At 43.2% G+C, this 13,854-nt stretch overlaps 1 protein-coding gene and 1 long non-coding RNA gene across 4 annotated transcripts in view; one reads left to right on the top strand and one right to left on the bottom strand.

Moving 5' to 3' along the window:
* Window positions 1-4,680: 4,680 nt before the first annotated feature.
* On the top strand, window positions 4,681-8,578 carry LOC308479450. Its single transcript, XR_013987676.1, has 2 exons — window positions 4,681-7,284; window positions 7,549-8,578. It is a non-coding gene; the product is annotated as an uncharacterized lncRNA (long non-coding RNA).
* A 14-nt stretch (window positions 8,579-8,592) lies between these two features.
* The window catches only part of MRAS (muscle RAS oncogene homolog), a 43,555-nt gene continuing 38,293 nt past the window's right edge, over window positions 8,593-13,854 (bottom strand). For all 3 annotated transcript variants that reach the window (XM_081009240.1, XM_081009242.1, XM_081009241.1), the window contains one exon: window positions 8,593-8,918. In XM_081009240.1, coding sequence (XP_080865366.1) covers window positions 8,819-8,918 — 100 coding nt within the window. In that variant the 3' untranslated portion in view covers window positions 8,593-8,818. The remainder of the gene's footprint in view (window positions 8,919-13,854) is intronic.

Below are 13,854 nucleotides of genomic sequence, written 5' to 3'. Positions count from 1 at the left end.
TGAAAAAAGATTTAGAAATCTGGTCAAATTTGAAGCTTTCACTGTTGGGTCGTATTGCTGTGATAAAAATGAATGTATTGCCTAGAATGCTGTTTTTGTTTCAAACATTGCAAATTGTGGACAAGATGGACTGTTTCAAGAAGTGGCAGAGAGATATTTCTAGATTTGTCTGGCAGGGCAAGAAGCCCAGAATAAAATTTAAGATATTAACTGATGCAAAGGAAAGGGGTGGATTTGCCCTGCCAGACTTTAAACTTTACTATGAATCAGCAGCTTTTTGCTGGTTGAAAGAATGGCTACTTCTTGAAAACACAGACATTTTGGACTTAGAAGGTTTTAACAATGTATTTGGATGGCATGCATATCTGTGGTATGACAAGGTCAAAGCGCATAAAGCATTTAAAAACCATATTGTCAGGAAAGCACTGTTTAATGTTTGGATAAGATACAAGGATTTATTGGAAAACAAAACCCCAAGGTGGCTGTCACCGATGGAAGCGAAAGCTCTGAAAAGGCTCAATATGGAGGCCAATTGGCCGAAATATTGGGAAATTTTGGAACAAGATGGAGATAGACTGAAACTGCAGAGTTTTGAGAAACTAAAAAATAAAGTGCGAGACTGGCTTCATTATTATCAGATAATGGAGGCATATGATTTGGACAAGAAAATTGGCTTCCAGGTGGAAAAATCAAAATTAGAAACAGAACTGTTAGAACCCAAAACTAAGAATTTGTCAAGAATGTATAACTTGCTGTTGAAATGGAATATTCAGGATGAAACGGTGAAATCTGCTATGATTAAATGGGCACAAGATGTTGGACATAATATTATGTTTGCTGACTGGGAACAGTTATGGACCACAGGTATGAAGTTTACGGCATGTAATGCCCTAAGAGAGAATATTATGAAAATGATATACAGGTGGTACATGACCCCAGTCAAGCTTGCAAAAATCTATCATTTGCCCGACAATAAATGCTGGAAATGTAAAAAAACTGAAGGTACATTCTTTCACCTTTGGTGGACGTGCCCAAGGATTAAGGCTTTCTGGGAAATGATATATAATGAACTGAAAAAGGTATTTAAACATACCTTCTTGAAGAAACCAGAGGCCTTTCTCCTAGGCATAGTCGGCCAATTGGTGCCAAAGAAGGACAGAACTTTTTTTATGTATGCCACAACAGCAGCAAGAATACTCATTGCAAAGTATTGGAAGACACAAGATTTACCCACTGTGGAAGAATGGCAGATGAAGCTGATGGACTATATGGAACTGGCAGAAATGACTGGCAGAATCCGAGACCAGGGAGAAGAGTCGTTGGAAGAAGATTGGAAGAAATTCAAAGATTATCTACAGAAATATTGTAAAATTAATGAATGTTAGAATGATGTTGGATAGTAATTAAGTGGTTTCCAGCTGTAATGCTTTAAGGGAATATGAAAAAAGGGTTATAAATAGGTAAAAATCTAATATTATTACTTTTAAAGGATTTGCTGAACCAACAGATTGAAGTGGAATACAAAAAAGGGAGGTATGAGGAGGTCCGGGAAATAAGTCAAAGGAAAATAAGTAATGGAAAATCTGTGTGTTTTTAACTATTTTTATTTTGTATTTTTGTTATTTTTTTCATTTTTATTGTAATATTTTAAAAAATCTTAATAAATATCTTATATAAAAAAAAAAAAAGGAAAACAGGTGCCTGTACTCACCAAGAAGTTGTTACAGTAAGTGTAACACCTTTTAACAACAACAAAAAAGAGGTGCTGGTACCCTGAAAAAAAAAGCACTGCCTTGGGCTGCTCTTGAATATGACTCAGAAACTTCAGTTGTTCCAAAATGTAGCAGCCAGATTGCTGGTCAGGGTTCCATTTACCCCCTGTTTTGTTGTCAGTTCATTTCTGGGCCTGATTCAAAGTCTGCACATTAGTGTTTAAATATCTAAGTGACTCAGGCCCCAAATATCTGAGACTCCTTCTCTGTGGCCCCCTCCAGATATCATGAGACTCTAATTCCCACAAGCCCCAGCCAGCATGGCCAGATGTTACAGATGATGGGATTTGTAGTCCAGCAACATCTGAAGGTTCACAGGTTTTCCCATCCTTGCTTTCCATGGAGAAAATGGGGAATAAATGCAGAACGTCCCTGTTGTGTTTCAGCAGGAGGCAAATGGCATATAGGAACCTCCCCCTGCCTCCCCCATGCTTTTAATGACACAAAGTTATCCCACTTGGCCTTTTCATTGGCATCGCAGCCTTTGTTTCCAGTGGAAAAATACGATTACGCCATCACAGCCTGTCATTAGGGCTGAGCATGTGTCAGGTTGCACTTAACCTTGATGCCCTCTTGAGTATACGTATTTTTAAAAAATCACTTTCAAGCATATGCTAATGGAAACAGCTCCTGGAGCTGAGTACAGTGTACAGTGTAAGTTCCTCCTGCTCATGAGTTCATAAAACCTAACTGAAATATTATTTGTATATACTACTTCTGCTAATTTTGCTGCTAATGTCAAGCTGATGCATGCTTAACATTTCATGTATTGGGTGTTCATGATGGGTTATTTATTTAATGCCAGCAACTAATCCTCTTAAGTACAAATGAATGCACACTTAACTGCATGTGAAGGATGTGCCTGCGTATATAGTGGTTTTATTATGGCATGAGGTCAAGCCGATAATCTCCTGTTTTCCTCCCTGAATTAAAGCAGAACTGAATTTTCTTGTGCCCTTTGGGCAAACTGGGGGGGGGGGGGGCTGCGCAGTTTCTGGAGTCTTAAAAAGCAGACTAGGGAGGAAAAATAGATGAGCTGGAGGAGACAGTACAGAGCAGAAGGAAACATCTAGAAAAACAACAACAGCAGAGGTGGGCTTTTTGTGTATAAAAGCCAAAGCAAGAAGACTGATGCACCTCAGCACTCTCAGTCAATCTACAAGAATGTTAATGTGACCTTTGCAACCTTTCCATTAGGTCATTTTTGCCTTCATGCAACAGAAGCCCAGCACTGCAATAGATAGCCTGCAACACACACACACACACAGAGGACAAAGAAAACCATAGATGCTGGCTGTGGTACATGTCATAGCCCTCATTATAGAACCTTTTCATCTGGCTGGGTGGAGAGGAGAGGAGAGGAGAGAAGAGAAGGACACACACATTGCCTCAGGGACCATCTCTCCCTGTATGAACCAACCCAGACCCTGCAACCTTAATCTGAGCCCTTCTTCATGTGCTTCCTATGTGAGAGGTTTGGAGGGCAGCAACATGAGAATGGGCTTTTTTATGGCTCCCCATTTGTGGAATGCTCTCACCAGGGAGACTCACTTGGCGCCTTCATTACATATCTTTAGGTGCCAGGCAAGAACATTGCTCTTCTCCCTGGCTAATTAAACCATCTATGGTCTTTTAAACTGGGGGCGGGGTTGGGTTGTTGTTGTTTGTGGCATGTTGCTATGTTATGTATTTTTGGTGCTTTTATATTGTAAATTGCTCTGTGCTCTTTGGATGAAGGGTGCTCTAGGAATTCATTTAATTAATTAATTAATTAATAATTGCAGTTGAAGTCGGTGAAGAAGAGCAGGCACAGAGAGAGAGAGAGAGAGAGAGAGAGAGAGAGAGAGAGAGAGAGAGAGAGATGGCAAAAAGCTGAAGAGGACTATGTAGGTCAACAATGTGTGCATAATGTTCTTGTAGGAGGAATTTTCTTATGGCTACAGCAGGATTTGTCACGTGCCACACCCGCTCTTGATAATACACCCACTCTTTCAGTTGGGCTGCTGTGAAAAAGCACATCCAGCAATATTTCCATCTCCAGACAAAAATTAAAAGAAAATGTTAGCATCTTATTTGAAATTCCAGAGTGTGTTAATGCTTCCTGCATTCAGATCATGTTCAGTGAAGAATGGGGCATGTGATAAAAGGAGCTTCGTTTTCTGACATGATGTTTGGCTCAAGCAGCCAAAAGGACATTCTCTCTTTCGCCCGCTGACTCCAATTTATAATTCAAACTCAATTTAGGCAGAAGATAAGTCATTCTTTTACAGCAGGCTTCCTCAAACTTGGCCGCCAGATGTTTTTAGCCTCCAACTCCCATGATTCCTAGCTAGCAGGACCAGTGGTCAGGGATGATGGGAATTGTAGTCTCAAAACATCTGGAGGGCCGAGTTTGAGGAAGCCTGTTTTACACACTGCCCAACTACTTTAGTAACTTAGAGCCAGCACAACTTCGCCCTTGCATTTGTGGAGCTTATGGATCCCAAAGGCTTGTACCATACCATGCCAGGGCACATTTCATGCAGCTCCTAGTGGAGGAATGGATCATGTTGTTAGAGCTGAATAGGGGTCACTTGTCCATCCTACCACAAAAGGAAACATGGGCATTCCAACATGCTCTGCTGCATATGGGGATGAGGGAGGGACAATCCAGGCATACTAGTGGATACCCAGTTTCACTGTGGACACCACACATGCACTGTTTCAGAGTCCAGTCCTGATCCACTCAGATCCAAACTTCAAGCTAGGTGGAGACACACAGATGCTGCTGACCTGTATTTGCTCTGCCATGAAGTTGTGGAGTTTATGGGCAGGGGGAAGCAGTGGCGTAGCATGGTTTGCCAGTGCCCGGGGCCGTGTGGAGGGGGGGTGGGAGGGAGGAAAATGGACAGAGCATGCATGCACTGCCTAATGGTGTCTGCAGAAGAATCGTTCCATTATCTGGAGAGATCACCTCCTGGTTTGCATGGAGAAGCCGTTTTCAACAGAGACCGGCGACGGAAGCACGGAGCACTGGGTGCTGAAATTCTGCACCCAGGACAACCTCCTCTGTGGTCTCCTCATGCTACGCCACTGAGGGGAAGCAAGATGTGACATCCTCACATTTCCCCGAACTCTGCAAGCAGCAACCAGTACAGCTGTTGGGTAGGCCACAGACTCTGGCAGCTGATCTGATCAAGTCCCTAAATGTGGCAACAGATTCTGATTTATTCTGGAATCAGGCAACAATAGGGGTGCTTTTCTGTGTTGTCAATACACATGGATGACACAATATAAATAATAATAACAATTATAATAGTAGTAGTATTAATAATAATAAAAGTTACCCATCCCTAGTGTGCAAACATACTGAGAATCACTTTTCAGCAAGAAAACCTGGGAATGAAGAAATAGCTAGTTCTACCTGGGATGCTGCACAAACTACTTTCCCCATTATAAATATCAGCAGTAAATAAATTGCTGCTACAGACACACCCTTTCAGGAACGGGCAACCTGTGGCTCTCTACATGCTGTTTGACAAAATTTTCAATACCCCTGACTCTTGGCTGTGCTGGGTTTGGTGGCAGCTGAAGTCCAGCACCATCTGCAGGATCGCAGGCTCCTCACCTCTGCTCTCTCCTTTGCCTATTAGGTTATTAAATGCCTACCTATATTTTATTCTAGAAAGAGTCCAATTGTTACAGATCTGTCTATCTCTCAACGAAGTATCTTTGCACAGGACTCAGGATTCTTAAGAAGAGGATGGTCAGAAATGAAAATACCCTTCTCCAGGAATTTTTGTTGGCATCCATCTGTCTCAAAAGACAATGGAGTGCGCCTCTGGGGGCAAAGTCAAACCAGGAATTGTGGGCACATATATATGAGAGCATCAACCTTGAATGTATAGCAGTGAGGAGCATTCAGTTCAGAAACTAGGTCTTGGAAGTCAGCAGTGATGGAAGGCAGGAAGTTCAGAAAGGAAAGGGAGGATCCTGCTGGGTGCCCTGTTCACACCATTGTGTTTTCTTCCCTCTTCACAATGGTGTGAGCTGGAACAGGGTGCAGTGGCCCTCATTTTGGATTTCCTGCTTTTTCGTTGCTGCTGGTGTTGTGTTGCATCCTTAACGCTGTCTTTGTTTGGAATAAGTCAGTTTTCAGTCTAAAGTAGGCAAGAAAAGAGTGTGTGCTGTGCCAGAAGCCTATGCCCAGACTCTTTGGCTGGTTCCCACAGCTCAGGCGCTGGGGCTGCCGAGAGCAGAAAAGGCACTCATGCCATTAAGATGCAAAATGTGCACAGGAGACCCTCACTCTGTCTTAGAAATGCCTTGCCCTAACCTAATTGTCAAAGACCAAAAACGGTGGCTTCCATACAGCCACTGCATGTTAATTGCTCTTTTGGCTGGAGGATTAGCGGTTTTAACTGGGTAGCAAGAGAAGGAAACCTGGAATGGGTCACATCCACACCGTATATATTGCACACCTTTAAAGCACATGGTTTCCCTCTTGGGAACTGTAGTTTATCTGCCACTGAGCTACAATTCCCAGTACCCTGAACAAACAACAGTTCCCAGGATTCTTCGGGTCACGTCAACCCGCTACAAATCCACCTAAGCATATCGTGGGGGACTTTGTCAAAAGTCTTACTGAAATTAAGATACACTATGTCCACAGCATTCCCCTGATCCACCATGCTTGTTACTCTATAAAATAAGAAATGAGCTTAGTCAGGCATGAATTGTTTTTGAGAAACCCATGCTGGGACATGGTAATCACAGCATCCTTTTCTAAGTGCTCATTGACTGTTTAATTATCTGTTCTAGGACCTTTCCTAGTACTGATGTCAAGCTGACTGGCTGGTAGCTACCTGGGTCTTCCCCCCCCCTCCATTTTTGAAGATAGGGACAACATTTACCCACCTCCAATCCACAGGGACCTCACCTGTTCTCCAAGAATTCTCAAAGATTTTAGACAGAGGTTCTAAGTTCCTATAGTACCCTTGGGTGTAGCTCATCAGGCCCTGGAGATTTGAATTTATTTAATGTAGCTAGGTATTCCCTTACTGTCTCTTTTCCTATATTGGGCAGCAGCTCCCTCCTTGCATCATTTATTCTGTTATCACCAGGTTGGGCATTGCTTTCCCTTTGGGTGAAGACAGAGGCAAAGTAGGTATTGAGCAGTTTCACCTTTTCCCCCCTGCCACCCAACGGCATTTCTCTGTCATCTCCACACAAAGGACCTACCACATGCTTGTTCTTCCTCTTGCTCCGAACATAGCCAAATAAACACACACACACACAACCTCTGTTGCAAGCCTGAGCACTTTCACTCCTAGCTTGTTCACACGAGCAGGGCCTCATCATTCTCAGATTTGTTCCTGTTCGTTTCTGCACTTTGGGGGTTGACAGGACAGGGATGTCTCTATCCTATGCAAAGCTATTCACACCTTGGCTAAAGACAAATTAGGAACTGCTTAAAGGGCTCCAGTTGGTGTGAAGCTGGAATAAAAAACAATGTGCAGAACAGCAGTATTTTGTACCAAAATACAGTGGTACCTGGCAAGACGAATGCCTCGCAAGACGAAAAACACGCAAGACGAAAGAGTTTTTCGTTTTTTGAGTTGCTTCGCAAGACGAATTTCCCTATGGGCTTGCTTCGCAAGACGAAAAATGAAAACGTCTTGCAAGTTTGTTTCCTTTTTCTTAAAACCGTTAATACCCTATGGGAAACCGTGCTTCGCAAGACGAAAAATTCGCAAGACGAAAAAACTCGCAGAACGAATTAATTTTGTCTTGCGAGGCACCACTGTACATACGCATTTGGGATAGCATTGTGTGACCACAGATTAAAAACTCAGCACTGGAAATGCAGTTAATGGGAGTGTAAACAAAGCCACTGTCTCTCAATCTTACCTTACAGGGTTCTTGGGAAGATAAAAATAGGAAGGAGAAGAACCCTGTGTGTTACTTGGACCTCCTTGGAGGAGCGCTGGTATGTAAACATTCATTCATTAATAAAACTCAAAACTATTTGACTTCATAAATGAAAGGCAAGGCAAAGGAATTAATAAACTGAACCGAGCCTCACCCCTCACCGTTCAACACCAAAATGCATAGGCACACAACTGTATTCAATTTGCATCAGTATAAAGTTTCTCTCTTAAAACCAATCATACTCTTATTATTTTGTAAATAACGTTTTAATTTAAATATTGTCAGGATTAGCAAAATGACTGCTTTTCTCCTTTTCTCCCCTCATGGCAGTTTGCTAACAGAAATACAGCCCCCCCTCCCCAAACTGGGATTAATAAGAAGGACAATGACAACAAACAAACAAACAAACCCCTCCGTCCTTTCACTGGCATTTTACAGACGGAGAGCTGGCTGCCCTCCAGGATCTGACACAATGTCTGGAATCCCCAGAGCAGCTGGAATTCATTTTCTCCCTTCAAATCTATGCAATTTCATATGAAACTGCAGTTTGGCTGCATAGCCAAGTACTTCTGGGAGTGTACAGTGCAAGAACACACACACACACACACACACACACACACACACACCCTGCTGTTTCTTCCTCACTCCACACTTGCTGAGCAAGGAAGTTCCGACTGCCAGTCACCTCCCCCCACCCCAAACAACTGTACAAAATGGAATCATTCATGACTGTATAGAAACGGGCTGTGCCCAGAAATGTGTGCAAGTATAACCGAGAACACTGTGTCTCCATTACAAAACAAAAGATTGTCGAGATGGTGAATGTTCACAAATACTCCCAAGTCCGAGTAGTTTGCCCTCTGCTTTGGGGGCGCTTTCTTTTCTTCCTTTTCCTTTTTTTAAAATAAAACCACCCTGTGCCGTTTGTCAAGCAGCCTTTTGGCTGCGCTTCAAAAATGCCTTTGAGGTTCTGCTCCCCATTGAGTCCTTCTGTGCAAGGATTGCCGTTTTCGAAACATTACGTTGCAGTTAGGTGGCACAGGGCTTCAAGGCTGGATTCTTCCCCCCGCTTCCTCCTTTTGAGTTTCAAATTAGGTTCAAGTTGGAATGGATTGAGAGAAAGATGGGAGAGACAGTCACAAAATCACACACTGCAGTTTGTGGGAGCTGGGTGCTCGGTCCCCACGCCACTTGGTCTTCCTCTTCTTCTTCTGACTTTTCTCTGGGACCTGTTGCCTGAACAGAAAAGAAAAGAAAGAGGCTTTCAGGACATTAAGGATTTCTTTCCCAAAAAGTAACATGTGTTTGGATCTGCGCCATTGGCATAGATCAGTAAATTGTAAGTTTCTTTGAGTTTACAGTTCATTAGGACCAAGACTCATTGGTCCTAATGATGATGATGATGATGATAAGAAGAAGAAGTGGTGAATGTAGAAAAGGATAAGCAACTCACAAATCCCTCCTGCTTCCCTGATCTCTCTTGAAGAAGGGTACATAGAGATCACATATGTAAATAGTACTTCCAACTCCCCACCCTAAGAATCCTGGGAATGGTAGTTTGCTAAAGATGCTGGGCACTGGAGTTCTGTGAGATGTTAACTACAGCTTCCAGGGATTCTTTGTCTGAGGGGGCAGAATGTGCCCTGAATGCACTTTAGATGTATGGTGTGGTCACAGCCAAAGCTTCCTCCCTCTTTAAAAAAAGTGGTTGACAGGGTTTCACTACGCATACCTGCATGTGTGTGTACATTGAGTTAGGTCTTGAGCTTTCTGGGCTGGAGTCAATTAACAGGGTGTGCAAACAGTAGGGCTCCCACTAGTCCAATAGGACTTTTCTCCTCCTCCAAATCCACTCTGGAGGGTCAGGAGTGTGGGTAATTGCAGTCAAACATAACTATGCATAAGTGCTATTTTGTGCATGAAGCGGTTAACATAGAGAAGCCTCTTCCTGGACACAACTAGGAAGTTAACCTGCTTCTTTTCCTTTATTCTCTTTCTCTCTCTGTGCCATGTAATCAATCAAAGTTCAGACCACATGTTTGAAACTATATTGTGTATTTTGACCCAAGAGCAATCTACCAGTGTTCTTCTCGCTGCAGCATGGAACAATGCTTGAATCAGACTTTTGGATTTAGTAAGTAAAGCTTTTAAACTTACTTAACAGGGTGTGGTGTGTTCATTGCTAGAGTGGTAGAGAGAGGGGGCAAGCATTTTAAGGAAGACTAAATGGGATATGCAAAAGGGTTTGACAACCTATATTCCACACTATGCTGCGGGTTAATTCTAACAGTGTTTTTAACTATGCTGGGGGCTCTCTCCCACTGGAAAGTGTGCAAAGCCCTGTGTTTTGAATCTAGATGCCCAGCCGATTCTTTTTGTTAATTACCCACACGTGGGTCAGATCTATTTTCCACCTCCACAAGGAGAACCCCCCAGAACTGCACAGCGGGGGAGATCTTTCCATCTGGCAAGCAGAAATACTTGAGCTGATGGAATGATCATAAGAGTGTGATGCTGAATTCTTTCCTCTGTCTCCAGCATTCTGAGGCCCTTGGAGCGAAGCAGACTTCCCTCCCTAACAGCTGGTACAGAGTTGTGCCCTGAAGGGAGAGCAGATTTTAATCATTATGCTAAGTACTTTTCTAATTAGAGCCTGACTGAACTGGGGACCTTGCTGTGGCTAAATTCGCTCAGTGTAAAAAGTGGGCAGGGCTTGCTCTGTGCACTTGGTCTCTTGAAAAAGAAAAAATTGTCATAGCATCTGCTTAATCCTTTGTATTTGAGCACCACCTTCTGACCCCAGCTATTTCACTCTCCCTCTCCCAAGGAACAGAGATGGATTTCCTAGAGTGAAAAAAAGAAGAGGATGGTGGATCAATCCCTTCTTCCCCTTCACTGTTTCTCCACTAGATCTCACAACCTTCTGAAGCGGCTTTGGATTTTTATTTTTATTTTAAAGTTGGTATAAAGAGGCACATGACCTGTATGCAATAGTGACTCATGTCCAACGGAGGAGCTACCCTCTCAACAGCTTACTTGAACAGGACTCGGGGGGGGGGGGGCAGAGCAGTGGTTTGGGTGGGGCTGCATGGACATACCAACAGAGCCAATCTGGCACTCGTGGCCTGCAGCTCTCCATTCAGGTAAGCTGCAGCTACGCTGGGGTCAGGAGTTATGGGGTTGCCATAGTTATGCTGCACCCCCCTTCCTGCTATTCTTTCGAAACCTGTTGTGAGCAGAGGTGTAAGAAACATGCAAGAAACCAAGGAGAACAGCAACTCACTCACACTACTTTCATTTCCCTCAAAAACTATTTTCTGTCTCTAGTCTTGAACTTTGACAGCCGAGAAAATTCATGTCATAGAAAAGGTGTGTTCTTATAATAAAGGAGCTGGTAGTTTCATCTAGTGGCTGCAAGCCCACAGCATCTAATGTGGTGAGTTGAGAGATGGGCTCCTCTACCCAGCTCTAGTCTCAAGAACAAGAGACTTTGGCCCCAGGATGGGGAACCTGCAGGCCACTGAATGTTGCTCTCCTCATCCTTGAACACTGGGCTGGAGTTGATGGAAGTTCAACAGCCTCTGGAGGGCTACAGGTTTCTTTGCTTCACCCATTCCAAGGATGCCCTCTGTCGCTGATCTATAGCCCCCTCCATTTCCAGCTCAAGGTAGACCTTTGCCATTTCCTCCCATAGGACTTGGTACAAATCAGTGAATGCAGAAAGGTGCCAACGTAAGTATTTTCTGTATAGAATTTTGTTGAAAGGGCAGAACAAAATGTCACTATGGTGTGGCATGGCTGTGGCTCTGGTTCTGAAGTGTGTGTCATGTCGTTTAGGTGTAACACCAAGAGCAGCAGCATTTCTCAAGCTTTTCCCTTCCACTGAATCCTCCTTCTATCTCACATCCCTTCTCTGCAAGCCAGGAAAAGCCGGAAGAGTCTTGCAATGACTGAAAAGCTTGTATGCTGGAGAAGCAGAGTCTATGCTGCCTCCTCTGTGCAAAACTGGGGCTGGCAGGCATATAAAGCCTCCATTCTAGCAGAGCTTCCTAGAGAACACAACTGCAAGGCAAGGCTGGATTATCTTTCCTGGCTGAATGGGTCAGTGTGGCATAATGGACATATACAAATGCCAGATGTCCCATTCCAGTTAAAGGCCTACAGTTAATGAAGATGGGAAGGCAGCACAGAAATCCATTTTGAGATGGATTAATGCAGGGATGCCCAGCAGATCGATCACGATCTACTGGTAGATCCCCGGGAGGTTTTGGTTGGTCATGGTCAATCGCTGGGTCCCTTTCCTTAGTGTAAAATAGAATTCTGCAGAACTGAAGACGGAGTTTACTCAGCGAGGCTGTTTGTTTCCCCAGCGATCTATTGGTGAGTGGCTGTCCCCCTTTCTCCCTAAAAAAAGCTCAACAGAAAAAAAATATTCAAAGGGATATTCAAAGAAAGAGAGAGGCTTACAAATCAGCATTGCTTCACAGAAAGCAAAGAAATAAACAAAGAACAGCAGCTCTCCTTATTACCTAAGCTTGCAACAGATCTTTCTATTTAAAACATACTTATAAGGAAGCATGTCCTATTGGGCCTAATGGAACTTACTTCTTTGTCAACGTTTTCCCCCCTCACAGGATAAAATCAGCTACCTGTCTTTAAGGACACGGCAGAGCATGTTAGTGACAGGTGCCACATCATCCCTATGAAATTCCAATTGAATGTGCAGAATTTCTTATGAGTCACAATGAAAATGAGGAAGATAATATTTATAGCATTTTATTTTCAGTGCAGAATGGAATTAATGGTCACCAACATTCTGATTCCATGCATCCGCATGACGTCATTCACATATGGGCTGGGAGGCTCCCAGTCCTTTTTTGCAGAAACATTGGCTGTATATACACTATACCTTTAAAGCTCATTTGAAGCACATTCCGCCCCCCCCTCGAATTATGGGCCCTGTAGTTTACTGAGTTGCAACTCCTAGCAACTATTCACAAACCACATTGACAATAATTCTTCGAGGCGGGGAGGACATGTGCTTTGAATAGTGTGTACACAGCCCTTATGATGCCCAAGTTAAGCAAGTTAATGTTGTGCTGCTATAAAAATGGTTTGGCTTGTAACTGGTTAACTGCATGAGAAGAAAAGAATTGCAGTTTACTCTCAAGGCCTGAGAAATAAAATGTTTGGGGGTTTTGAGTTGCCAGTGTGCAAAGAAACTGTCTGACACATAGTTACCTCTTTAGTAACTGTGTCTTGTGAGTTTGGGGTGTGCGTGCGTGCGTGCGTGTGTGTGTGGAGATAAGAGAACCCTAACCAGAAGGAAGACTTTTAGGTTAAAACCCTCTGGAAAGCCTGTGAACAAAAGGGGTGTTAGTTAAAAAAAAAAAAAAAAAGGACAAAGGACAAAGAAATAGATTTCTTTAGAAGTAACTATCATTTTGAAGATAATTTCAAAGTATCGTTAAACATCTAACTTTCAGACAAGCCTGTTATATGACATTCTAAACAAGTTTTAATAAATTGTTTGAATTTTAAATTAAAATTTAAAATTCTGGAGGGTAGAACTCAAACCAATGGCTTCAAGTTGCAAGAAATGAGATTCAGACTAAACATTTGAAAAAACTTTCTGACAGTAAAAGCTGTTCAGCAGTGGAACAGACTCCCACGAGAGGTGGTGGACTCTCCTTCCTTGGAGGTTTTTAAGCAGAGGTTGGATGGCCACCTGTCAGGGATGCTTTAGTTGAGATTCCTGCATTGCAGGGGGTTGGACTAGATGACCCTTGGGATCCCTTCCAACTCTAAACTTCTATGATTCTAAGTCTCCCAGCCTGTTAGGGTGCTTCCAGACTGTTACTAATTTTGGTTAGGATTCAAGCACATAGCAGAAATTCCTGTTGCAAAATTACAGTTGACTGAAGTCTTGTGCAACAAGCCTGCTTCCCCAGAATGCCAGACTTTTGGCAATAAGGAAAGTGTCGGGAAAATGCAGTGGAAAGTGTGGGATAATACTTGCTTTGATGCAATGTCACCTAATCTCCCTGCTAGCAAATCAAGCTGATCGCTCAATAAGCAGGTCCTCTGGAAGTGGCCTCAGTCCTGTGCCTAGACCCAGCTACTGTGTGTGGGTGTGCAGTGATATGTGAACAGGGGAGTATTTAGAATTTAT

This window comes from Podarcis pityusensis (assembly GCF_964106645.2).
Source record: "Podarcis pityusensis genome assembly, chromosome: 1".
NCBI lineage: Eukaryota > Metazoa > Chordata > Lepidosauria > Squamata > Lacertidae > Podarcis > Podarcis pityusensis.
Note: the sequence above shows the minus strand (reverse complement) of the source record. Positions and strands in the feature narration are given on the sequence as shown.